At 39.8% G+C, this 27,218-nt stretch overlaps 1 protein-coding gene across 2 annotated transcripts in view; it reads left to right on the forward strand.

Annotated features, from left to right (window-relative positions):
• The window catches only part of LOC114559918 (pleckstrin homology domain-containing family A member 7), a 156,044-nt gene that overhangs the window by 1,598 nt on the left and 127,228 nt on the right, over positions 1 to 27,218 (forward strand). The window contains exon 1 of one of the 2 annotated variants that reach the window (XM_028584950.1): positions 22,270 to 22,806. The exons of the other annotated variant lie outside the window; for it this stretch is intronic. Within the exon in view, the coding sequence (XP_028440751.1) occupies positions 22,655 to 22,806 (152 nt within the window). The 5' untranslated portion in view covers positions 22,270 to 22,654. Of the gene's footprint in view, positions 1 to 22,269; positions 22,807 to 27,218 lie in introns of those variants that run through there. 2 annotated transcript variants of the gene reach the window in all.

Below are 27,218 nucleotides of genomic sequence, written 5' to 3' on the forward strand. Positions count from 1 at the left end.
AGGATATTAGAAGCACTTTTCCGGTGAGCGCTGAGCGTTACTGCGCAGCCTCCAACTGAGAGAGACAACGTAAATGTGACGTGAGCAACCTGTCTGAAAGTTGTAAGTCTTCTGGTAGCTGTGCCAAGAGAAATCTCAATCATTCCCAATCTTGCAGAGACGGAGAGCGTAGGTATATGTAAGGAGATAACATGGACACAGGCTAATTATTGCTAACTAAAATGCTAGTTAACATTAGTAATTAAACCTAAACAGCTCATGTAAGTCAAAACTGCCTGCGAGCTTATCCTGTACTATATAGTAATTCCTCTACTATGTGACACAATTGTTAGCCTATTTTTATAAAAACGTCTGTTACGGAGCCATAATGTGAGGTACTAGGGCTGGGCGATATGGTTGAAAACTGTATCACGATATAAGTTTTTCATATCGGTCAATATCGATAATTATTGATATTTCTTATGACCTATTTAAAATAAGGACCAGGAGAAAAATATATTAAATTTAAACATTTTTATTTTAAACTTAACCCTGCTCTGATTATAATCCCCTCAGTTATAAAAGCAGAAATGTCAACACAACCATGGAAAACACTCAAATAATTCAAATGTAAACAGGTCTAAAATCACAATGAACACTTAACAATTATCTCTTAACATTAAGGTGCAAAATTAAAGAATAAGTAAGAAATGCTTAATAAAGTGTCATAAAATAGTGCAAAGTGTTAGCTAAATATAAGAAACCTGAGAAGGAACTATTTTCTGCAGGTTTAGTGCTAAGTTGGTAACCTGGCTTCTGGACAGTGCCCAGCATGTCTGCCTTCGTTATTTCTTTGTAGCGTTTAGTAAGGCGCTGATGCAGAGTACCTCTCCATGGTGGTCTGCTGCTTGTAGCGTTTAGTAAGGCGCTGATGCAGAGTACCTCTCCATGGTGGTCTGCTGCTTGTAGCGTTTAGTAAGGCGCTGATGCAGAGTACCTCTCCATGGTGCTCTGCTGCTTGCGCCGTGTTGCAGCTGCAGATGTTGTTGGACGTTGATGGCGAATACGGCTGTGCTCCAAAGTGTGAGCGCGGCTAAAGTGGTAAAACAAGTTTGTGGTCGTACCAGTGTTGGTGGGGACGACGGTCTGACGACATTGGTCTGACTACGGTCAGACTTATAAAATCCCCAAAACTGCCATACTGACTTTTCCTGTTTTATACTGTCTATGGTTTTATGAACGATTTCCTCGCTCGCTGCGGCACTCACTTTCCACTCCACGCCGGTTCTGTTATTGAAGAACACGAGACAGCGATGTGGCGCAACCAAACTTGATACTGTTACATGATTGGCTGTTAGAGTGTCACTCCCCACGTTGCTAGGTTGCCAGAGAGTGAGGGCCTTTGTTCATGCAACCAAACTTGATTCACAACCTCTGGTTTCTTCTGATGAAGAAAAACAAGTTATCGAACGTTTTATCGACCGCATTTTCTATTGATATTGATTATGTTTCTATCGCGATACATATCGTTATCGTTTTATCGCCCAGCCCTATGAGGTACAAGGTAATGGAGCCTTTTATACATTGTCGTGTTTCTTTAGAAATAAACAATGGACAAATAGAGTCTTTAAACGCTTCAGATGTAAAGTTATTCGCTGTCAAAGTGACATCAAAATGAATGGGAGTCAATGGGATGCTAACGGGAGGTGATCGTTTTGTAGCATCAAAATGGCGCCAAAGAGGTTCGAGTTCTGAAGCGAAGCTTACCCCCTTGGTGGTGAAAGGGGAGAGAGAGGGGAGAGACATGCAGTAAACCATCACAGGTCGGACCTTCTGCGTCGAGGAATAAACCTCTACATATGTGCGCCCGCTCTACCAACTGAGCTAACCTGGCCACACACCACTAGATAATTCTGACCTGAAAATGATCTAAAATCTGGATATTTTCATGTTTCAGAAGCCTTTCAGATCAAAAACAATATCCGCCAGAGTTACACAATGGTCTAAAAGCTTCTTTTTTAAAAAGATTGTTTCTTACTCTGCCAGGAATTAATTGAGTTGTTTAATTATTGTATTTATTTATGCATCTGTTCAAATATCTGTCACGCTGCAATTCATCTCTCTGCCTCTTCCGTGATGACATTTCTAAACAAGCAACATTCTCCGTATACAAAGAAGCCTTTTTGCTTTGACCTTGATGTTTTATTTCAGAGAAGGAAATGACAAATCACCTCCATTGTAGCTGCACTGGGAATAGTGTCAAGGCAGGGTCATGTTTGTCATGGTTTGGCCTAATGTCTGCAATAATTAGAAGAATAAACCACCAAACAACAGTATGTTATACACTGTGGACTAGAGTCATATGTTGAGCAGGAGGGAAAGATGCGTTTGGCAGTACAGAGCTCCAGACAAATAAAACCAAGCTTTAGGACTTGGAATTGACTTTTAATTCTTAGGCCGGTTACACACTGCATGCGTGGCGTGAGCGTGTCAGTTTCATGGCGTGTCTGTTTATATTTCGGCTCCCATGTTAACAGGTTAGAGCTTACACACTGCCTGCGTGACACGCACGTCGAAAACGCATGCCTGCTAGAAATAGAACCAGGCAAAATAAGATAGGAAAAGATGTTTATATGTCATTTAGATACAAATACATATTAATAAATGACATATTGATGTTTGAAAGTCTCTAGGTTTTGACATAAATGCAGATATAAATTAATAAAAAAAAAAATCGATTCTCTAATATTGCACCTGTCAATACAGAACGAAATATTCTGTAGCCTATTTTGCCGTCAATACTGCCGATGTTGTCTTTGCTGTAATCAAATCAGTATATATTTATGTTTAACATGGTTTTTGATTTTATTAATGGGATACATGTGTCCAGTCAAGGCTAGCAGCAGCAGCCGCAGCAGCAGCGCGTCATACACGTTTCTGGTGTGTAAAGACATAGAAAAATCCACGCAGCCGCCACACAGCTGACACGCAACAGCAGCCAGTGTGTAACCAGCCTTAGTCTTCACTTTGGGCTTCATAGCCAAAGCTTTCTACCTACTTGTATCTTGCAAAACAATTACTTTTTCCTAGGGCTGCACAAAATATCGTTTATATTAATATTGTCATCGCTATATCAACTGGCGCAATAAAGACATCGCAATAGACACTCAGAGATTTTTTTGTGTTAGTTGAAAGAAAATATCATTGGACTGCACTTTGAAATGTAACATTGTAGCGCTTTTTTTTATTCAATTCAGTGTTCAATTTGTTCAACAAAAGAATGATTTGCTTTCATTTGTTTTAAATTCAACAACAAGCAATTTTTGTATTTTATCAGAATACTGAAAGCAGCAGAAATACAGAACTGAGTACACTTTAGAAGCCTATCTATTATTTATTTAGGCTATCGCATGTAAAATCGTTATTCAACGTTATTGCATATCTTTCTCATATCGTACAGCCCTACTTTGTCCCTACTCTGATACTACCAATGCATCAGCAGTATTTAAATGTTTTTGGTGGATTTCTTCTTTAAACTAGAATCTGAAACGTTTCTTATACCAACTGCAAAAACAGCAACCCGGCAACTAGAGGACTTGGGTTGCTGAGAGGAAACTGGTTGATCAATATTTGTTTAATATCTACTACCATAAATTATTATATATTGGTCACTGAAATGTTTCACAGAGGTACAGAAAGATCCTCTGATATGAATATTTTTCAGGATAAATTTGGACTCAATGCCTCGAAATACCTTCTCGGCATTCATGTTTTTTCTGTGTGTAGGTTTGTTTTTAAGAGTCCCTGGTGGATAATTGATTGGTCCGGTTGTTGAAGCGTCTGTAATAGCGTTTTTCCATTACATGGTACCTGCTCGACTCGCCTCGACTCTACTCGACTCTACTCGCCTCGACTCGCTGTGCGTCCATTTTCCATTGCAGATTTTAGTATCGCCTCAGCGTGGCTGGTCGTCATAGCAACTGCCGTGGGCGTGGCTTAGTAGCTTGCTTTCCCATTGACCTATCCCCGATGCATTTCCTGGTTCTCCGTCTCCGTAAACAACATGATGTCAAAGAGATAGTTAACGTTTTCTGCTCCAGATTTCCCACCGTGGTCACATATATATGACTCTAGAGTCGCTACTCGCTGCGGAGATAATCGCCGTCACTCTCTCACTTCTCCCTCGCTCACTAGCTCCCCACACACACACATACGGCGACTCGACACACACACATCACGCATGCACGCACCAGCGCACCAGTATAACCATCAGGCCACTTGTATGCTACGAAGAAAGCTCTGCGTGGAGCCTCCGGCAGCAAAAAAACACCGCTGGCTAAACTATTTAAGAATGCCGTCTCTCGCTAGCAATGCAGTGATCAGTGACGCTTCTTTCCGACCAATCAGCAGCCTGCAGGGTTTCACGTCACCTTCTCGGCTCGCCTCAGCTCGCTTGGAACCTCGACTGAGCAGGTACTAAAAAAAGTACCTGTTAGCAGGTACCAGGTACTTTTTTTCGTAATGGAAAACCAAAAAAGGCGAGTAGAGTCGAGGCGAGGCGATTAGGTACCATGTAGTGGAAAAGAGCCATTATATGGGGGAAAATACAATTTTGACAGTTAGATTCGGTGACTCAGCTGGTTAGTAATGCCCTCAGTGGGACTTAGTGTTTTATGACTTTCCGTGCTGAGCTTTTATGCTGACAGAGATTTGAAGTGCCATTGCAGATAACAGAGGGCAAAGGTCATTTATGTTGCAGTGGCTGGTAATTGCTTCAGCACAAACAAGAGTTGGTTTATTTTTCAGGTGAAATCTCTTTTAGATTTTGAGTAAAATGCTGTCGGAATTCAGGCAAATATATCTTGTTGTGTTAGATGCTGATTAAAATGAATCAGAATCTGTGTGTGTGTGTGTGTGTATTTATGCCACACTTTCTTCTTGTGTAGCCTTAACTTGTAGCTCAAGCATTCAGTGTTTTAATTGGCTGTCAAGCTGTTAGCAGGCAGTTGTTGGTGTGCCAGATAAAATCTTGTTTGGCTGGAAAACCTCAGAATTTTCCTCCACATTGATTTCAGCCTTGATACTTTAAAGGTAGACCAGCTGCAGTAGATAAGCTCGTAATGCAGCCTGGTACTGCCCCGTATGTTCTTGGAGAGTACATCCTGTTAATCCACTTTGATATCAAGGATTGTTGTTTTATTTCTGACCTCACTATGACATGTAACACTATCCCTCTACCTACCACTGGAGATGTTAATGGTTACCATATTAACAATACCTGCTCCCATTACCTGGTTGGTAGCCAGACTAGAGTTGACCATTGCCACTTAAATAGAAATAGTTTCTGTTCTAATAGGACAGAGACTGTACGTTTTGCAGTAGAAGTAGTAAAGTGCCACAATAATTAGGTGATCAGTCAATCAATTGATCGATTGATAACAGAATAATAATGCAAGGCATTTATTAAGGAAAAATGACAAACATTTACAGGTTTGGCCTTCCCAAATGTGAGGATTTCCTGCTTTTTTCAGTTTTAATATTTTGGTAAATCAAGTTTGTTTTGGTTTGAACTACAAATAATAATCGTCGATTAATTGTTTTGTCTATAAAATGTCAGACAATAGTGGAAAATACTTGTTATATTTTCCCACAGTCCAAGGGGGCATCTTCAAAGGTCTTGTTTTAACCGACCAACAGTCTAAAACCAAAATGTATTCACTTTATCTATCCGGTATCACAAAGAAAAGCACCAAATTCTCACACTTGAGAAGCTTGATCCAACAAACTTTTGGTATTTTTGCTTGAAAATGACTAAAACAATTATGCGATTATCAAAATAGTTGCAGATCATTTTCTGACTGTTAACTAACTGATTAACAATCGTTGCAGCTCAACTTTGAACTGTTGGAAAGACAAAAACAACCAATTCAAAGACGCCAACTTGGGTTAGTAGTAAACCTAAATAAGTGTTAGTTTTAACCCCACCATAGTCTTACTAAATGTTCTATGCTAGCTACAGTGATACTGCCATACTACTTAGACATCACATTGCACAAACTGTTTACTGACTCTATATTGGACCTGTATTTTTGGTAGACTCTTTACTGTATTTTGGATGTTTTATATTTTGCGTATTTAATGTGTAACTCTGTCTTGCACGTTCATGCTTTGTCTTGCCCAGGTCATCGTTGCAAATGAGAATTTGTTCTCAATTAACCTACCTGGTTAAATAAAGGTTAAATAAAATAAATAAATATACACTAGTAGTTTAAATAACCTAATGAAGAAGAAGACTTAAAGGGTAACTACCGCTTTTTCAACCAGGACCCTATTTTCCTATGTTGTGTCTAAGTGACTGATGGGTCCAGTATTAAGCGAGATTGCTGCAGTCAGCAGCGGTGAAACAAGCTACAGTGTAAGTTAATAGGGCAATTGTCCAGCTTTTATTTACCTTCAAAAAAGTGCTCCTTTTGCCACTGACAGGCTCAGATTAATATTCTAAGTGTCTGACAACATTATGGTAAGGATCCCTTCAGAGATAGACCTTTAAAACCTCTTTGAGACCTTTCTGTTTAACCAGAAACAGCATTGAGGTCGCTTGCGCTAAACCCACCAGACTCCGTTTTAGAAAAGCAATCTTTTTAGTGTGTATAGAGCCAACATATTTTCACATGTAAATCGGTAAACTATGTGTTTATTTCAACCAAAACTAGAGTTGTGATGGTTGGAAAAGTGGAAAGACAACCCAAAACGTTTTCCATAGTTTTATTTTGTTTCTGTCGACTTTGAATGAAGTGTATTTTGGAGTCTGGTGGGTTTAACGAACGCAATTTCACGGATGTTTTTATGTTAAAAAAAAATCGTACTCTTTAACAGAAAGGTCGACCTCCTTAGAAATCCTTTCCATAATGTTGTCAGACACTTAGAATATTAATCTGAGCCTGTCAGGGGCAAAACAAGCACTTTTGTGAAGATAAATACAAGCTGGACAATTGCCTTATTAACTTACATTAATACTGGACCAATGTCAGATGCCAGATTGTTGTTCCCATCAGTCACTGCAACACAAAAACATAGGAAAATAGGGTCCAGGTTGAAAATAATGGTAGTAACCCTTTAATATAGAAGAATAAGAATGGAAAACTTGGTTTATTCTGGAACTCAAGTGCAAAAGTAAAACTCAGCAGGGACAAAACACTATTTTCCTTTACCAGAGAGGGACATTTTGTGTATTTTCAGTTTCCCTCCCCAAATTTTTAATTGACTTATGAATGTTATTTCCTTGACAGAAATAATATGTTGAAGTAATAACAACTTGAAATCCAATATCCTATTCACATCGGAGGGGGACTATTTATCTAGAGACCGTGTTTATGTGACTGCCCCCCAGGGCTCCACCACTGTCTGTTCTGGAACCTCTTCTATCCGAAAAATGTTTTTCAGGCTTTTATTACTAGCAAAAAGAACAACACGCCTCCCTCTCTGTCTCTGCATGGTTTTTATTGTCTTCGGATTCTGACAGAGTTCTTTTATCACTTTTGATGCTGTTAACAGAAATAACCTCTATGGCTTAGTGCCAAAGCAAACCCAGGAGATCCAAGTCAGGGGCCCCTAGAAAAATGTATTCATCTCTTATGTAAGAGGAATACTTTTTTAGTTAAAATGACGGCATGCTGACCACTTGATGCAGCACATATTCCTGTTGCTTCTTATTGCTTCTTGTTAGGGCTGCAACTACTGATTGCTTTCATTATCCAGTAATCTATCAACTGTATGTGAAAGTTCACTATTTCCTTGACACTATTAATTGAGTACTTGTTTCATGTATAAAATGTCAGCAAATTTTATACATGCCCATCGCAACTTCTCAGAGCAGTTTCCCTGAGGAAATTGGTTAATGGAGGAATTGAGCCACAAGATGAGGCAGATTACCCCCTGAGATGAACTCTGTCTGATCACAGTCATTGATTCTAAGCGAGCTGATGCGGTTCAGCGGTTCAATGGCCAACCTCAAATTAACTTCACTCTGTTGGATAAAATGTTCTTTTTTTTCTTTTCTCCGACATTATTTTTCACATATAAAATTGGGTCACTTTATGTGGCCTTTGCTCTGTGAAGTAGCGCCTCTGCTTGTACCCCTGAAATCCTAATCATAAAAGTGTAGTCAATTTGAGGCAACTGTCCTCCACCAGAATATGCGGCGGGTAAACCCTGCAGAGCTTAAGGTGACAATTTTAAATTGCTTGTTTTGTCCGACATTCAAAAACCCAAAGACATGCTGTTTATATCAAGTGTGCATCCATCCAACTGGTTTTATGCATTTTCAATTTGTGCATGAAAAATGGAGCCCCCCTTTCTACTGCGCCCTCTTCTTCTGCAGTGGTTAAATGGCACCAGACTGTTTATGTCAATGCACTCAACACCCAATATTTGCATAACGCTAGTGAATGGAAATGCACATTAATTCACATTCTCTTCTGCAGATTTTATGGAAATTTGGTTAAAAATTGTGCTACATTTGAATGTTAACCTGACTAGGCGTGGGCCGGTTACCGTTTTCAAGGTATGCCGCGGTTTGAAAAAGTCAAGGTTTCAAAACCACTAACATTTTCCGTCATACCCTTCCTAAGGTATGAGCTGTTTTTTTACGAGTGGTCAAGGAGAGAAACTGCAGTTTAGTAATCCGTCTTCCTGCCAGGAACCCGTGAATATTTGACATTTTTGCTTAATAAATGACTTGAATGATTTAATCGATTATCAAAAGGAATCGTTTCTGCACTACTTCTAAGGACACTTACACCTTAAATGTTGCATGTGTTTCTAGCTAAATGATCACGATCTACTATCTTAATATGCCATGTGAGTATCATTTTCCAACTCCCAGAACTGTTGATGAGCTCACTGTAGACGTAGCATCAGCAGTCAGATTGTTTGTCTGCCTCTGGCTGTTTTCTTGTTACTTCTTTCCTGTCGGTCCCTAACGTTTGTGTGCATTTGTTCTTTGCCTGGGCTTGCCCTTATGTCCCCCTATGGACAAGTGGGATGCAAGTATGAGTTTGGTTTGTTTGACGACTTTCTGCACTGCTGGGATAAACCCACTCTCGCATACCTCTCTTCAGAGGTATTACTCAGTGTGCGTAAGACGTTCTCTCTATTTGTGTCTTATGTTCGCTGACACTCATACCTTCACACATGTAAACAGACATGATGTGTGATTCTCCAGATGGGTCTTCCTCCTCCCTATCCTGCAGCCACTCCCAGCAGGGGGGGTCCTGGTACAGGGAGGTGGGGAGCAGAGCCGATCAGATCCACAGAGGGATAAACCTCCCGCAGGAACGTCTGCATGACTGGCTTCACCGAAGGGGATTTAAGGAAGGCAGCAGGGAGAGGGAGACAGAAGCACACACGCACGCACGCACGCACACACACACACACACACACACACACACACACACACACACACACACACACACACACACACACTCACACCACAAGTGAGAGACTGAGAGATGTCAGTGATGTCTGTGGGTAGTAGAAGACAGCTGGTTCAGTCCTGTTGCCTTGACCTTAGTCATTATCCTGTAATCTAGAAAGGTGTGAGAAACACGGTCTCTACCTTGCTAGAGCATTGACTCTGTTTGGAAATAAGTTCTGCAACAGTAGTCACCATTTCATTCACATGAAATCAGATTTCACTTTCTTGTAATGCTGAAACGATCAGTCAATTGGATAGGAGGATAGAATAGACTTTATTAATCCCACACTGGGGAAATTCCTGTGCTACAGCAGCTCAAAAGAAAAAAAATGTACACACATCAGAATAACACAAATATACATTAAGTAGACATAGGCGAAAGAATGTACATATAGTATAAGAAATAGAAGAAATAGAATTAGTTATACTAATAATAATAGTAATAAAACAAACATATTTACACAATAAACATCCTTATATAAACAGAATTGACAAGTAAAGAAACTGTCAAGTATTTTAATAACTGAGTAGTAGTTTTAGGCATTTGTCAAGCAAAAATACCAAACATTCTTGGGTTTCCAGCATCTCACATCTTTTTTTTCATTGTTTTATATCATTGTAAATTGAATATCTTTGGCTTTTTTGACTGTTTGTTGGACAAAACCAGCAATGTGAAGAAAAGAGTACAGTGCAATATTACAAAAGAACAGCTCCACTACATTTAGTGTCTGTCAAAAACCGGTACATATTACATCACTTTCAAACCCTTTCATCTCGTTCATGTAGTGGTTTGGCAGTTTGCTGGATTGACCTGTGGGACTTTAAACCCTCTGCTACAGGGTAACCGCTGATATTCACCAAATAAAGCACAGATTTGAGGGATCAGATTTAATGCTACCAGTGAGAGACAACAGTCTTTTAGTATTTGCAGTTGAGTTTAAGCCACAGTAAAATTAAATCTTAACTCAAGATCGACTTACTAGCTTTTTTCCCTGGATCTTTCAACCACATCTCACAGTCTTCATTAGCTCAAGCGGGCCATTCACGTTTTATTCCAAAGGTCATCTTTGAACAGAGACAGGAGTTATGAATCCACCCAATATGCAACCACCTGGTATCACATGTGATGACACCTGAGCGATCTCCATGATAGGTGAGCAAACTTTATACTGATAAAGACTGTGAGGCGTGGTTGAAAAGCCAAGAAACGGCTGGTAAGTGATCTTTATTCAAATATTTTAATTGGGTCAAACTTTTGTTTCCAAGGTCCAGAATGAACTTTTACAATCAAAAAACAGTTGTATCATACAGTTGGTCCATAATGTGATCACACCATGTATTAGAGATAGGAAAAATAACAGAATCTTTGTGACCTCAGTCTTCTAAGAAAATAAGTTTGCTGCTATATGCGTACGCCAAGATAAGATCACATCCACATACAGTAAATACCTTAATATTCATAGGAGATAACTTGTTTAATCTGTGTATTATGGTCTGTAACTAGTGGAGAATATTGCCCTAAAGTTTAAGCTTCCCTATGGATAGTTTGAGGACAAGACAATGCTGGCTAATTGTATACATATTTTATACTGTTAAATTGTTATATTGTTGATAAGATGACATTTATTTTATTGGCCTGTACTGGCCAAGAACATAAAACATGTTACAAAACTATCACTGGTACAATATATGTTTTGATTACATACAATATAAATCAAGGATCTTGAAAGATGAAAGATAAAAAAAGATTATGCAAGATTGGTAAAAGACCAGCAATACATACTGTATAGTACAGGGAATCTAAAACCGATATGCAGTACGCCTACATTAAAATTCTTAACCCTCATGTTGTCCTCGGGTCAAATTTGACCCGTTGTCAAAGTTTCTATGTCAAAAATATGGGTTTCTTTCAAAGAAAATAACATGGATGATTCCATACACAAAACAGGCTGTGGTTATCTATCAACATGCGTTCCTCTAATCTTAACTAGTAGTCAAAATAATTCATAATTTCTGCATTTTCAAGCATAAAATCAAAATGTAGGTATAATTTAATACGAAATGAGCTTTATTGACCATGAATTCCAACCAAGAAGTGTAAAACTAGCGCTAATAAGTTGGAATGAAGTTAGCTAAGAAGATGTCACACAGAATCGGGTGATAATTTATGCCTGATGCTTCATGAACAGGCAAAACAGATGGGGGACAACACAAGGGTTAAGTGAATGCATCACATGACCAGAGCAGCTTGCCTCTGATTATTTAATAAAAAACAAGTTTTTAAAGAGTATTCCTATTCTTATCCGCTCATGCTGAATGACTCAGGGGTTTGCAGTTTTGCAGAGGTGACGCTTTTGGCAGAAACCTGTAATTGGTTGTGCAGTTATTTGAGCACTGCATGACAGCGTAAGCACAATGATAGTATCACGAAGCCGTGACAAAGAGGCTTATCTCAAAGAAGCTTACGATAATGTCAGGAGTATGGCCTTGCAAGACTTAAACCCTTTAAGGCCCTGTGTTACACTGACTGTAGATACCATCAAGACCACTGGAGTAATTTTTGTCCTATAATTATTTTGTATGAATGTCTTTGTTAAACCTTTTAAAAGGTTTGCTGAGCAGGTGGGCTCTTTGTCAGCAAAGTGCAGGTTCACATTTTTTTTTTTTTTTTTTTTAGCGTTCAGTCTTTCATACTGCCCAGCACGAACATAGTCTTGGTTAAACAGACATTTCCATTAATCTTTGAAGAAATACAGCAGCTGATTGCTAACTCTTTCTCAGCGCACAGTACGATAACCTTGAATTACTGTTTCACAAACCTCACAAGGAACCAATAGGAAGACTTGGAAACTCACTGAGGAGTCGTATCAGAAAAGATTCCTTTTTCCCTGGAAAGATGCTGACAGATGTGAGCAGAGTGACATATTCACGCTTTTTTTCATTTCTCAAATTTGGATGTGACAGAATGGACCTAAATATAGATGTTGTGTACAAAGAAGGCCATGCTGCATTAGAGAGAATCCACATGAATGGCTGCTTCGAAGGTTGTTTTCTCACACCGAAAGGACAACCACAAGGTCCCCATGGTAAAAGCAGTTGTTTTCCATCTTGATGGAAAATATTTGCGAGCCTTCTAATAAAACCGATGGATAATATTAGAGGCGTAAGAACATGGGGTTGGTTTGTGCTCGCCGTCTAACGCTCTTTGTCCTCAGATGAAAAAGAGGCTTTGTTTTGCCGTGGAGCCGTGGCTAAACCAAAGAACCAACAGTTCCCTGGCAGACAAATAAAGGCTGGAGGAGAAAGCTCTGTCAACAATAGCTTTTCTGTTGTTTTCATTGGTCGAAGGTGCTAGCCAGTTTCTGTGTTTGCTTTTAAAACAGCAGGAAAGTTAAAGATTATTTCTTGTAAATGTCAGCCCAAGGACAGCGTTTATATCAAACGTTGTCTTCACGCGCTGTATTCCATACTTAATGACGTTCCCTCCAGATATTTGCTTCCAACACCTGCTTCTCTGCTAAAGTCTCACTTCAGTAACATAAGCCAGGTTTAAATGAAGTGTTTTCCTTAATGTGCTTTTGCCTCTTTGACTGCCATTCAGCAGACTTTAGATTATGAGGGTAAATTAGTAACTTCCAGCGGTGTTAGAGGTAAATAATTCTCCCTTTTATGTTCTGGCTTCATTTCACACATCTCAAAGCTTTATATTGCACTGTATGTTTTTGGAAGTCCTTGGCAGAAACACAGCCAGAATTTCCTTTCTTTTCTTTTTTTTTTTTTTTTAACTAATCAAATGTGTCTTGATAGAGCTTGAAGGTTGTCACCTGCTGCATAACTGGAATGTCAGGTACACTTAATGGAACACAACTCAGATGTTTTGGCAAATTGAGAAATCACCCGGGGTTATCCTATTATCTTTCGATTTTAAGTTCACTATTCTATAAAGTGCCGCAATAAGAGCCACAAGGTGGCAGAAGGGTACTTTACAACAACAGTTTGAGTTTCCGAGAGTTTACAAGGTTTAATCGAATGCGCCATGCCCACACGCTTTTACCGCTGTTTACATGACTCCCTCATGTGGATGGCAAAAATGTTGCCACATTTGTAGCTTCCGGGAAGTGGGTCATGTCTGACTCTGGAGTCTGGAAAAGTCCTGTTGCCGGCTACCGGTAAGTTAACATTACCCTGTGTCTTTACCTGCATGCTACCAGCCGGTAAGCTTACGCTATGTGTGTTGTTGTCTTTTCCTTAAGGCGTGCGCAAGTAAGCGGGGTGGAGAGAGGAAAAAAAATACGCCGAGCCTGCTTTCGATTTCGATAATCAAAAATTTAAAGCTCATTTTGATTGTTTAATTTAAAATTGCAATCGTGACACCCCTAGAAATCACAGCTGTGTATTGATGCTATTATATCTTGGTTGTGGTTTGGGTTGATGGAATACTTTCTCCACACTTTGGTATGCATAAAGCCAAAAGAATAAACACCCCCTGCAGGAATGTTGACTTTTGAGTGGAGTGAATATTTGATGTTTGTTCGTCTCTGAAGGTGAGAGAAAGTAGAAGTTGCTGGAGGATGAGGGCGTTTCTTTTGTAGTGAATGACTTTGGAAATAAGATGAGTATATTTTCATCAAATCTAGGAAACTTCCCAAGAGATAGCATCTGCTGAGACAGCTTTCACACACACACACACACACACACACACACACACACACACACACACACACACACACACACACACACACACACACACACACACAGATTTTGGTCAGTCATGTTCCTTCACTTCTTTTTCACCTGTTTGTCTCTTGCTGTACCTTCACCTCTCAACCTCCACTCCATTTTTTCTTTGTCTGTTGTTCTTCCAGTCCGTTATGAAAGCCATGACTTGAGGCATAGACCAGTGCTGAGCTTCAATGCAAATCCATCAAAACTAAAACACGTTGGAAACACTTCTTTAGTACGCCATGCTTTATTCACCAAATGATTTTGGCTAACTTCAGCCCTGATGAAGGCCAGAGTTGGCTGTAAACATTACCAAGAAGTGCCATTTGAAGCCCTCATCCTGGTGTTATGGGAACTTTTGACGGGCATTGTTTACGATGTTTTGCCATTGTATAGCCTAAATGATATAATAATTGAAAGAAATAGTCAACAGATTATTTGATAATGAAGCCCTAATAAAGTTAAACGTCCTTAAATCCATGTTGATTAGAAATCAGGAAAAAGTGCTAAATAATCAGTGATCTTTGATCTTGACTCAGCATTGCTCTTGCTCATTTAGTCTATTCATAAAGCAGGATTTTACCTGCCGCCGTATGAGTTTATAAACAATGTTGTCGTTCACAAAGTCAGCATTAATACTGTGCTAAAGGCACTGTGTGCGTGTGTGTGTGTGTGTGTCTGTCTGTGTGTGTGTCTGTGTGTGTGTGTGTCTGTGTGTGTGTGTGTGTGGGCAGACACTGTAGCTAAGATTGCAAAAGTGGGGTGAAATCGTGTCGTTCTTCACCTCATTGACAATAAGACTTTCTGGTCATATTAATGTTTTACAAGTATGAGTAAAGTTTTGAATTTAAATCTGAGCTGCAGGTACCAAGGATGGATGTCAGGTGAAGTGATAGAGCAGTGAGTCAGTGCTTATCCCTGACTCACTCTATTCATACTGAAACCCCACAGGGACTCAGCATCACCGCTGGCTAATGATTCATCAACAGCTGTGTGTGTGGGTGTGTGTGTGTGTTCGTGTGATTGTGTTTGTGTGTGTGTTTGTGTTCTTTCATTAGTTCATAAAATTGGACAAACTCGAGTAATAGAGCAAAATGCTCGACTTGAAAGGCTTCTTTTATTCTCTCTCCACTCACTGAAAGTTAACTTCAGAGCTGACATAAAAAATTACATACGTTTATTTCATAAATCTCTTCACCAGCTTTATCTAAGGTAACACTTGTGCATAATATCTCTCTCATTAAACCACACGTAATGTACCAAATCGCCTTGAAATGCCGGCCAGACTGTGACGTGTCTTTCAGCTATACTAAATAAAAATACTAATAAAAATAGGACTACACTTTTGACATTACTAATTTCTTGCTGCAATGTAATGACAGAGTTAGTATTCTTCAAGGAGTATTATTAACAAACTTCTATGTGACAGGGTGTTTACATGACATACAGTGGTGAGAATGGCACTTTATTTTTTACAGGCTGTTTGTGAGTGCAAATGTTCTATAGCAACAAACAACCAATATGGTAACAAGCTGCATAGGGATCGGACCAACTATGAATCACAATAAAGGTGCAAAGCAGGGAAGCGAAGCATTTTTCCCAAACTGTCGATACATCTTTTCTGTGCCCTGTCCCATTTTCTAAGTCCACTTGGACACCACTAATCTCTCCTGAGTAGGTGGGGTAATTATTGAACTGTTTTTGTCTCATTATGGAGGGTTATGTCAATGACTTTTCTTCTCAGGCACAATTAATTTCTTTACTGATTAGCTGCTATTTGTCAGCTTAGTGCTGCAAGTGGTGTGGTACTTAAAGTCTTGTCTGGTTAGTTAGTCTGTGTCTCAGCTTATTTGTGGATAATGTAGATTGCAGATGGTTTAATCTTTGTTGAAGTGGAAATGTGCAGCTACAGTATAAAAGCATTAGAGGACTTGAATCCTGTACACGTTCTCTGCACTTCTTAGGAGCCGTGAGCATTTCTTCTGACTTTTAAATGATCCTCTACACACACTGACATTCACATGAAGGAATGTTTGTCCGAACTATGCACCTCTGAGTAGCTGATAATTCCTCACTCTTATTGCTGTGTTCTTCTAATCCTCTTCAAACTGATGTGTTACTTTTGGAGACATCTCTCCCTCTTTTCTTTCTCTCCTCACGCTGTTATAGATGCAAAGATGACTCTTTGGGGTCATTGTGTGTGTGTGTGTGTGTGTGTGTGTGTGTGTGTGTGTGTGTGTGTGTGTGTGTGTGTGTGTGTGTGTGTGTGTGTGTGTGTGTGTGTGTGTGTGTGTGTGTGTGTGTGTGTGTGTGTGTGTGTGTGTGTGTGTGTGTGTGTGTGTGTGTGTGTGCGCACGCAATACAACCTTTTGAGGTTAGTCTGAAAATGGATTTCTTGAATATTTAACCTTGCCCCGAGGCTGCAGTATCAATTTACAGACTCTAACGGAGTACAACACAGATCTATCATGCTGATATGTGTTTTATCATGATGCTCCATGGGAATATAAAGCAATCAGAAGCGTAGACAAAAGAGGAGGCCAGACTACACATCAAAAAATTGCAGCTTGTGTGCTTTTTTTTTTAATGAACAAAGAACTAGACAAATAGCCACTTGCATCCAAAACACTAATCAGAAAATAATTAAGAGCCCTCCGGCCTTATCCGATTTATGTGTATGTAAACAGTTTTAAAATGACAACTCCATAACTATGTCTCCTTTGAACTTTTGTTTAACAAAGTGACCAAACGATAGCTTGATCATTGATATAGTAATCCTGTTATGGTATTCATAAAGTCATACAAATTTTTTATTGTTTTTTTATATTTAGAACACACAGAACAGACAAATACAATTGAACAAAAACCCTCCCCACCCCCCACCCTCTGCAGTCTCGAGGGGAACCAGTGCCGGGCTATCATTTTCTTGGTTGCGGTTGAGCCGGCTAGCCAAACTTTCCTCTGTCTCCCAAGCAGGTGTAATTTAGAGTCGTCATTAAGTAACAAAACAATCGGGTCAGTAGGAAGTCAACATCCTATCACGTCAGATATTATTGATGTTTTTTTATTCCAGAACTCATGCTCCTCATGCTGCTTTGTTCAGGTTGACAGAAAAATGCAATAGGGAGTAGGAATGACTTTAGAGACATATCTCTTCTGAGGAGTCTAAAATGTCCTGTGACATATGTTGAAGTGGATCTGCTGGTGATTTGGGTTCTTGGAGCAATGGGATATGTTGTCCCAAACTGTCTCCCAATTAATTGCATTCCCCTCAGGGCTCAACTCTCGCTCCCATTTCTTTACTATTGGGAAATCTCCTATGGATACTTGCAACAGTTTAGCATAGATCTTGGACGCTAATCCTCTCACAGGAAAATCAACAAACCATTTAATGCCTGGGTGCACCTCAAGACTGTTTTCCCCATGGTATTTTAGGGCTGATCTTAAGCGCAGATACAAGAAGAATGATGTCGTGGGGACCTCAAAACTAGCTCTGAGGTCTTCAAAACTCAACATACCTTTCTCATTGACTAACTGGTTTACAGTATAAATGCCTCTGCCACTCCACTGCTTACAAGCAAAGGGTTTGTTACCAGACATTAAGTGTGTATTGTGCCAAATTGGGGTGTTCAAATGCCACTTTTTGATGTAGCATAGTTGCTCCTCCACCTGTTTAAAGTTAGTCAATATGTTGGTGATAATAGGGCCATAGGCTAGCATACACCTTTTTGGACACACACCTGCAAAGGCAAGGTCTTGCAGTCAAAGACTTCCAGTGAGGTTTTGCTCTATTTCTATCCATGGGACTGTAGATGAGGGGTCCATCCACACTCTGAGGGCCCGTAGCTGAAAGGCTCTGTAGTACACTTTAAGGTTGGGGAGTGCCGAGCCTCCCGTGTTTGAGGTAGGGATGGCGAAAACTAAAAATGTTCTTGACCGGTCACCGAGCCTCATTAACCGGTTAACCGTTTAGTTTAAAATATGCTACGCTATTTGAAATAACAGCCATTTCGAGCCGCGCCTGCAATTTCTCAACTCTGTCGCATCTCTCTCACACACGCACGCACACACACACACACACACACACACACACACACACACACACACACACACACACACACCCCCGCACCGCCCTTCCACTCACGTCACGTTTTTTAAATCCCCTACAGCTCAAACAAAATTAAATTTTTTGGTTCCGGTTTCCGACCGACCCTGTCAATTAATGTGCGACCCAAATTTATTTTATGAGCTTGGGGAAGAAATGATACTAATTAAATAAATACACAAATAAAAAGAACTATAATTACATTTTTGTACAGCACCCGTTTTCCTCCAGCAATGCTGGAAGAGGAACCGATGTCGCCGCAGCGGCACTTAACTTTGCCGTGTCCAGTTTTACGGCAGCAGCAGCGTGAGGACGGCGCCTTCAACCAGCCCTCACCGGCCACGGCGGCCAGCTACAGCGCTACTGCGCCGCCGGGGAGCTTCAACACGTCAGACTGGGCAGATGAAACCACTCATGAACTATATGTTGTGTTTAATGTTGTTCAACAGGATGGCAACGTAGCAAGCAAACACGATCAAATGAAAGGTAAACACCCTTTAGAGTGCTCTAACGTTACAGCAAGTCCCTGGGGCTCATTGGAGGTGGCTAACAGCAGTGAAGCTAATGACAACTTCACAACACAATTCATTTGGATACAAGCGTTGCATTATGGAAGATAGACGGCATTCTGAACAGCGATGCACGCAAGCGCACACACGCGCGCACACACACACACACACACACACACACACACACACACACACACACACACACACACACACACACACACACACACACACACACACAAGGTGAGCTGGTGTTACTTCACGCAGCACATGTAACTGGCTGGAACAGCTTATACATTATTTACTTCCGCTGGCGCAGATGAACTAACGGTACACTCGTTAACTGTAAGAAGCCTACAATAAACCCTCCATGATTAAAGAGTCAATATTTATCAATACCCACCTACCTGTTCTACAGGCAAATTTAAACATGTAGAAACCGATATTTCAGTCTGCTCTTCATGCGCAGTCCACTCTTGTTCACCGCGCTGTGCAAACAAAGCTCTACTCTGCAAATAGCGACTTTACAAACAAGCTAAAATGAAAGATGTCAGTTTGTAGTCTGTTTCTTAGTTTGCAACGAATCTTGATTTTTTTGGACAAACTCTTGTAAACGTAGCTGCTGTCTAAACGAACCATCCTCTTCGCTGGAGCGGTAAACCTGTGGCTGTATTATAAGACCAAAACAAATACACGTGGCTACTTAATATGCACGTGAATTACATGTTTGCAATTTATTAAGCGACAACTGTACATGTAGTAACAGGTAGGCTATGTTATGAAAATATTGAGTATCCATCTCTACTGTAAAGGCAAAAAAAAAATCCTACTTGCTGCCACTGGGAAAAAAAATAAAATAAATTCCCTATCGACCCATGAGCTCAACAGACAACAAACCGGAACCAAACAATTGTTTTTTTTTTATGCCTTATGAAAGATTTTGCGTGAGGGATTATTTCACTTCACAGAAAAAAAAATATTGGAATGAGATGGCTAACTGTAGTAGCGTTTATTCCAATATCTATAATTGCTTAAATTAGAGATCACTTTTATTTTTTTTTAACCGACTAACAATAATTTTGAAACGGTCAACCACCGGTCAAACGGTCATCTGTTAACATCCATAGTTTGAGGTACGTATCAGGTAGAGTATTTTAGCCTAGGTTGTTTATTATTCCAAATATATTGCCAAATTAAGGTATCAAAGTTTCTTCCAGAAATTTATCGGTGGGGGTAAAGGGATCATTGTACTTAAGAAATTCACACGAGGAACTATGTTCATTTTAACAACAGCAATCCTGGAGCGTAGTGATGCCGGCAGCAGCGCAGACCAATTGGCCAGATCCCTTTGAACACTACTTAATATAGTTTAACTTTTCTTGGTCTGAACACACTTGTCCTCACTCATCCTTTTCTTTATCATAATCAATGTATAGTAGTGCGGAGTTCAAAAGCTGAGTGGCTTCTTTCTCTCGTTTAAAACAAAAATAAAAAATTATAGACAACTTTAAATATTAGTGAAAGCCAAATTCCGTGACAAATTGTTCTTTGTTTAAATGTCACTCCTGCACGTCCATACAAAGACATGTAGGTTTGTGTGCACGACAAAATTTCTCTTGATAGAGTGGGAACAGCTGCAATTGATTTCCTGCACGTTGAGGGAGAAAGCAGAGTTATGCATGTTATTTCCCCTCACTGTACTTATAAACATTATTATTATTATTTTTTTTTTTTTACATTTCGGAGAACATTGACCACTCACTGCTTCCTGTATGGACACTCTAAATCTTTTATTTAAAGTGCTCATATTATGCTTTTTGGCTTTTTCCCTTTCCTTTATTGTGTTATATATCTTTTTTTGTGCATGTTATAGGTTTACAAAGTGAAAAAGCCCAAAGTCCACCCCAAAGGGACTTACCATCTCCAGAAGAAAACACTGCTCCAAACAGCTCTATTATAGTCCAGCCTTTACTTCTGTGGCAAATGTGCGTCACTTTGTAACACACATTACAATGTTCGCCTAGCTGCTAGCATGGCACTCCCTCATACTCTGCTTCTGACTGGCTAGTAGTCCTTACCTAGCTACTGCGCATGTGCAACTCCCAACAAAGATGGAACAGAAGTGAGATGCCTCACTCTGTAGTTAAAATAGAGAGCTCAACACACTGGTTGAAAAGAGGAGCATGTAACCATGTAAACCCATTCTGATATAACTTATAAATACAATTATGAACCTGAAAATGAGCATAATATGACCACTTTAAAATTGAAAACAGGATTGTGACAGGACAGTGTTAACAAAAAGCCAACTTATTATTGTGCTCATGAGCACAAAGCACAGATATCTGGAGAGATGAAAGGATCAAGCTTTTTTTAATAATTGATTAGAAGTCAACACATTGGCATCAACACGTCACTGCATATGTCAAGGCTAAGGTGCAACACCAATTTTATTCTCAAGAGGAATAGGATATAAAAAAGTCAGTTCATACACTTTTGAATTGAGTTAAACCTTTTTCTATCCACTCATTACTAGCCCCTTTTACACAGCCTTTTACACAAAGGCTGGAATGTTGCGCCGTTATTTTGCCTCTCCGTTTTGTATAAAAGGTACAAAGAGCTAATTCCATAGATATAAAACATGATATGTTTTATATTTAAGCCTGAATCAACGCCATTTTTAAAAGGACAGCCGGCATGAGGGGACTACATGCACACACTAGGTGACGACGCTTGTTACACTTTACGCCAATTTTGCTTCTGGAATGCCGACATGCTCTCTAAAATTACACACTGGGGCACCATTATTTTGGGGTGGTTTGTTTAAGTCTGCTGGTAAGTCTTCTTTATGGCAGTATTGCGGAATCTCTGTGTTAAAGAGGCAGCGATGATCATTTAAAGACATGGCTGAATCAAACATTGTTATTGAGAAACAGAGGATCAAACACTTGCTAAGTGGCTGTTTTAATTTTAGATGTATACATTAGTATACCAGATCATAATATTCCTTGTTTATCAGGTGGTATGGCAGCACATTATGGGCTTTTTAAAACAAGAACCTACAGAAAAATGTGTAAAATGTCGAGCCTCCAAATGGAACCATGCTTGCTGCACTTGTTGAATTTCTCTACATGACAAGCCCACACATCTCTACAGCGTAGGACCTGCCCGTCTCCTTCTCCTTTACATGATTGTTGTCTGTGGACCAAAGGAAAAGCTTGGGATTGGAAAGTGCGGAGGGGGTCCATCTGTGTTCAACACTGAGCAAAGGAGGACCGACACAAAGGGGGGATTGAAGGGAAGAGAAACAACAAGATGGTTGATACAATGTTGTGGCTCTTAAAGTCTGGCTGGTCGTGGGAGACAGTAACACTTCTGTCAGTGTAAGGACGAGGGCGAGGCTGCCAGGGACAGGCGACCAAAACATTAGCAATGCAGCTTGGAGAGAGAGAGGGAGAGAGAGAGAGATCATGTGAGGAACACTGGGGAGGTCAGAGACGCAGAGGACAAGGGTAGAAGTTGTGACACTGGTTGGGACAGTGTCAAGCAATGGACTGAGAGAAGAGCATGAAGAGTTGAAACGTCTGAAACAGTGAAAGAGAGAGCCTTGACATGTCTTTATCGATCTGCTTTGCTCTGGTCCTTTTTCTTTATTGAGATTCTCCTTAACATAAAGTTTGACAGGGAAGAGAAAACAGCGGTGGGAGAGACATCAGTGGAAAGCTGGGAGACACTGTAGTAGAATGTCACAAGAGAAGAACATCTGGGGAAAAGGAGCTAAATCAGGAGTTCCCAGCAACTACAAGTGAGGTTTCAGAGAGATAAAGTCTCTAATCATCCAGCGAAAAGGTCCTTTGTTGTGAAAGGATGGGTACCTGCTGCAGCCGCGACCCCACACGGGAGGCTGGTCACACACTGGTTCCCATCAAACGTCACACGTCCTGGCCGGCGACGGCCAAGGTGGTCACTAACCTTGATGATCATGAATTCTCCACATGGGATCTGACATGTGACGCAAGGTAAGCCTGCTATAAATTACTACAGTAGTAGTAGTCAAAGGTTTGAACATACTTTCCCATTCACTTAAATGAGAAAGTGTGTCCAAACTTGGGACTAGGGTTGGGTTCCAAAACCCAGTGTTAGTATGGTGCCGGTGCCTAAACGACCGATATCTACCAGACCAAATAACATCACGGATTTCGGTGCCACTGAAATGCCTACCCATCTCTATGATGCTCTGAAACGGACGTTGCAGGCAACAGATGCATCGCTGTTTGTGACGCTAGTTAACACTACACTTGACAGCAGGTAACGTTAGCCTACCGTTAGCTAGTAGCTGGATTAAACCCGGTTAAAATGCTGACCGCTAACGTTAAATGGTGTAAAGTGTAACTGTATTTCACTGTAGTGGATTCCAACACCGGGACGTAACAGTTGCAGCTGCCGTAGTTGGAAAAACAACACAGACGGTGTGTTCACTTGAAACTGGTAGCCTAGGCCTCATGGTGCATTCAAAGTTATTGTAAAATACCCTTTTCCCCTGTGGTGGTTGTTTTTGTCATTTTACAGCAATTTTCTGGTGATATAAGTCATTGTTTTAAGTTATTGTTATTACATTATTAATAAATCGACTGTCGTTTTGGGCTCTTCTTAGGCACCGGCACCGTTTTTAAAAGTATCGCTTTAGCACCGGAATCGGAAAATCTCCAAACGATACCCAACCCTACTTGTGACTGGTACTGTACGTCTGTCTTAACATGGCTGAGAATTGACCGCTGTGCGTCTGAGGAGCATGGAGTGGATCACAGCTTGTTAGCTTCTTTGTTTCCGTGAGAAACACAGCTCCCTTCGGTACAGTACGTTGCCCTGCCGGCACGTCATAAAACAAGTTGTGTGTGGCGTAGTTTGTCAGCTTTATGGGACTGTGAAATTAATTTAATTGCTTCAAGACTCACACTACGCAACGCAACCAGTATTAGTTTAATCGATGACAAATTAACGTCATCGATGAAATTCTTAATAATCAATTATCGATCGTCAATTAATCATGCCCATCCCTAATAGAATTAATACTTTAAAAAATATCTGTATATATGCCTGGTATTGCTCTTATGCTCTCTGATGTCATTGTGAAAATGTGTAAAAGCAGAAATATTGGGGTAAATCAGCAGCTCTGAGTGTATTATAAGACAGACACCGCAGAACAAGATGGTTTCATGTTTGAAGCTGAAAGCACTTTGTTCTCTTTGCGTTTCTGTCTGCACCGGTGGTGGGAGTAGCTCTCTGGAGCCATCTATTTCTGTCAGCTTTAGTGTCTGTCATGGGTGGGGGGCTGTTGCTTTTGTATCTGGAGATGTAGTCAATTATTCAGGAGGAGGATTTAGCTACTTAATGCTCTCTTGATGTGACACCGTTCATTATCGAAAAAAATCAAAATGGGAAAGACTTGCCATTTGATTTCTCACATTCCCTCACCCTTGGTGCCCTCTTGTAAATCGTATTGACTCACCCACGGTAAAAGTATTGATTTAATCATGACAGAAATGGGAAACGGTTGTCACTATGTCTCCCTGAAGGGTTTAACCTGGTTAGATGTCAGATTGTATTAACAATGTCCCTACTGTATTCTGTCTCGTAAATGGTAAATTCCTGTGGATCAAAACTTCAATGGCTCAGTCTCTTAATTTCTCGAAAGGCAAACTCATTTTTACTAGACATTTCGTAAAAAAAACATGTTAATATATTAAAAGATAAGACTTTCTAAATGTAAATTTAAATAGAAAAAAAAAAAAAAAAACAGAGATGACTGAACAGAGAAAAAACAGCGTGCAGGGGTGGGTAATTGTCCAAATGCTTCAGACTGAGTTAAAAGTAATGAAGAAGTAATGAAGGTGACCAAGTCTTTTATCCTCTAGATGTTTGTTCCAGCTTTGTGTTTCATAAGTAAATGCTGCTTCTTGATGTTTTCTATGATTCAGAGAACAAGAAGCAGGCTTGAGAAGGGGCATATGCAGATAACCTGAGATACATACAGTATACAGGTATATCTTTCTTTTTTTTAATAACTTTTGTTTGTATAGCATTTTCAATTGAACAAACAAGTGTAGAAGAAAAACAGGAGGGCTAGAACAAGGTCAGCTAACATCAGAGACACATACACAAGTACAGTAACAAGAATATTTCGCACACAATGGATGCCAACGTAGAGTCCGTTTTTTTTGTCTTTGTTAGGACCTTTGACCGATTGGTATAGTAGTACAACCGACTGGCCTGCCATGAATCCACTGATTCCTCTTCTTTGATATATATTTTAAGATCATAGTTTTAGGAAGAAAAACAAATCTCAATATTACGGCCCCAGTTTACCATTTTATTTAATACAATAAGAAATAAAATACCTTTTCGGAGTGCTGCCATTAGGGATGCAATGAACTAACCTTTTCTTCTCCAGCGTTGATTCTGTTTAAGGTATCTGCTGACGCTAAGTACCAATTATTTTGCCCAAAATTGAAAATCTCATTGTGTACAATAAACTGAATTTATACAGCACTTTTCAAAACAAAGTTACAAAGTGTTTTTACATGGTTGAAACAACAGGATTAAAAAACAAATCATGGATGCCAATGAGGCAAATACAATCAAGACAATTAAAAGTAATACAAAAATAAAATGGAATACCCAGTACAATACACAGTGGCCTGTCGTATAACTAGCTGTAAACTGAGAAAGTTTGTGACCAAGTCGAGCCCAAGATTTCAATATTCTTTCAGTATTGACAAAGAGTGGTGGATTTTTGTTGTTACCATCTGCAACACCCAGTGCATTTAATCCATGTATGCAGCTCAAAATAGTCTGCCAAGCCACTGGGACTGGGTCAGTGTTTTTGCCTGACAGACTGTCTACTCATTGGCCAGCCTGTTTGGTATTCAGGTAGTGAATTGGCTGTTTGGTTGTCACCAAGCAGTGTGTTTGACTGAATCAGGTTAGCAAAAAGCAGTCCATTTGTTAAAGGACTCCTTTTGTCCAATCCCCTGGGGTATTGCAATGATGAACCACACACTGTGGCAGGAGCCAGATAAAAAGAAAATGCTTCTGTTTTTTCCCCAATTCTGTTTTGTGGATAGTTTTACACCTCCGGAATCAAAAGAAAGTTTTCATATTGCATGTTAACATTCCTGAACATATCAAAGCAGTTCTTGTTAGTACTAGTCTATATCGACAATGTTTCATTCAGGGGATAGTTGGAAACCTCCTCCGAGCTAGAACCGACAATAAAATTATATTTATCTCTTTTTTTGAGTAAAATTCTCATCACACACTCAACAGCCAATTTTATTCCAGAGTTCGCCTCCCTACGTGCACATGTTCCACCAAAAAAAAGTACTTTTCCGAGGCTATTTTGCAGATGCACCGCTGCTGCGCCCGGTGTGTTTGGTTCAAAGGAATGCCAATAAACCAGAGCACATTTTTCTCCTATCCAGGAATGTTGTATGGACTAGCCAGACCTTCCTCAGCAGTGCTGTGGAGATAGGTCTGGCAATGCGAGACTAAGTTGTTAGTAACCTCTGAGTTACACTGTACAGTATATAGTATATACTGTATGTATTTGCTGTAAGCTTTTAAGTTGACATAATGAAGTGCACAATGTCGGGCAGCAAGTAATGACTATTTTCATTATTGTCTAAACTACAGATTTCGGATCAATTGCTCTGTGTATAAAATGTCAAAAAGTGGTGAAGCGTTGAAGGTGACCTATTGTTTTATCTGATAAACCCAAAGATACTTAGTTTACAATTACATAAAACAGACGAAAGCAGCAAATCTCACATACCAGCAAATGGTTTCAACTGTAGTACAATGTTCCTGCTCCTCTATTCACCAACATAGAATGATACAAAATCTAGTTCACCCTGTTTATCATTTAACATTCTTTATGAGATATGCACATCCCGCAGATTTTGGACAAATGGAGCCATTGGTGAATTGCACATACTAAAGCAGGGCTGTATCTAAGGTAGATTGTTGTTTAACTACACTAATGAGTCATCAGTTCTCCTACTGAGGATATATAAGGTATGTTTCTCTTTACTTTGAAGGACTTTAGTGGTGCCACCTTCACACATGTATTTTGGTATTGAGTCTAGACATAATAAGTCTGCCTAACTGGTTGTTATATATGCAAATCATGATTATAGATGCAAATTGTTGATGCAGCTGTTGTGTTTTGTGAACAAATGTTTATTAGCATTTCATTGCACACAATGTTGCACATACAATTAAATCACATCTAAATGAAGTAAAACAAGAATAAAGTTGATTTTTAGACGCAAAGGGTAATGGGTAAAGGGTAACACCATGTTTTTGTGCTTCGAAGCTTCAGTTCTAATCAACAGCGAATATTTGAAGCTTCGGTGGTTAAAGAATGATGATG

Source organism: Perca flavescens, chromosome 8, assembly GCF_004354835.1.
Source record: "Perca flavescens isolate YP-PL-M2 chromosome 8, PFLA_1.0, whole genome shotgun sequence".
Classification (NCBI taxonomy): Eukaryota; Metazoa; Chordata; class Actinopteri; order Perciformes; family Percidae; genus Perca; species Perca flavescens.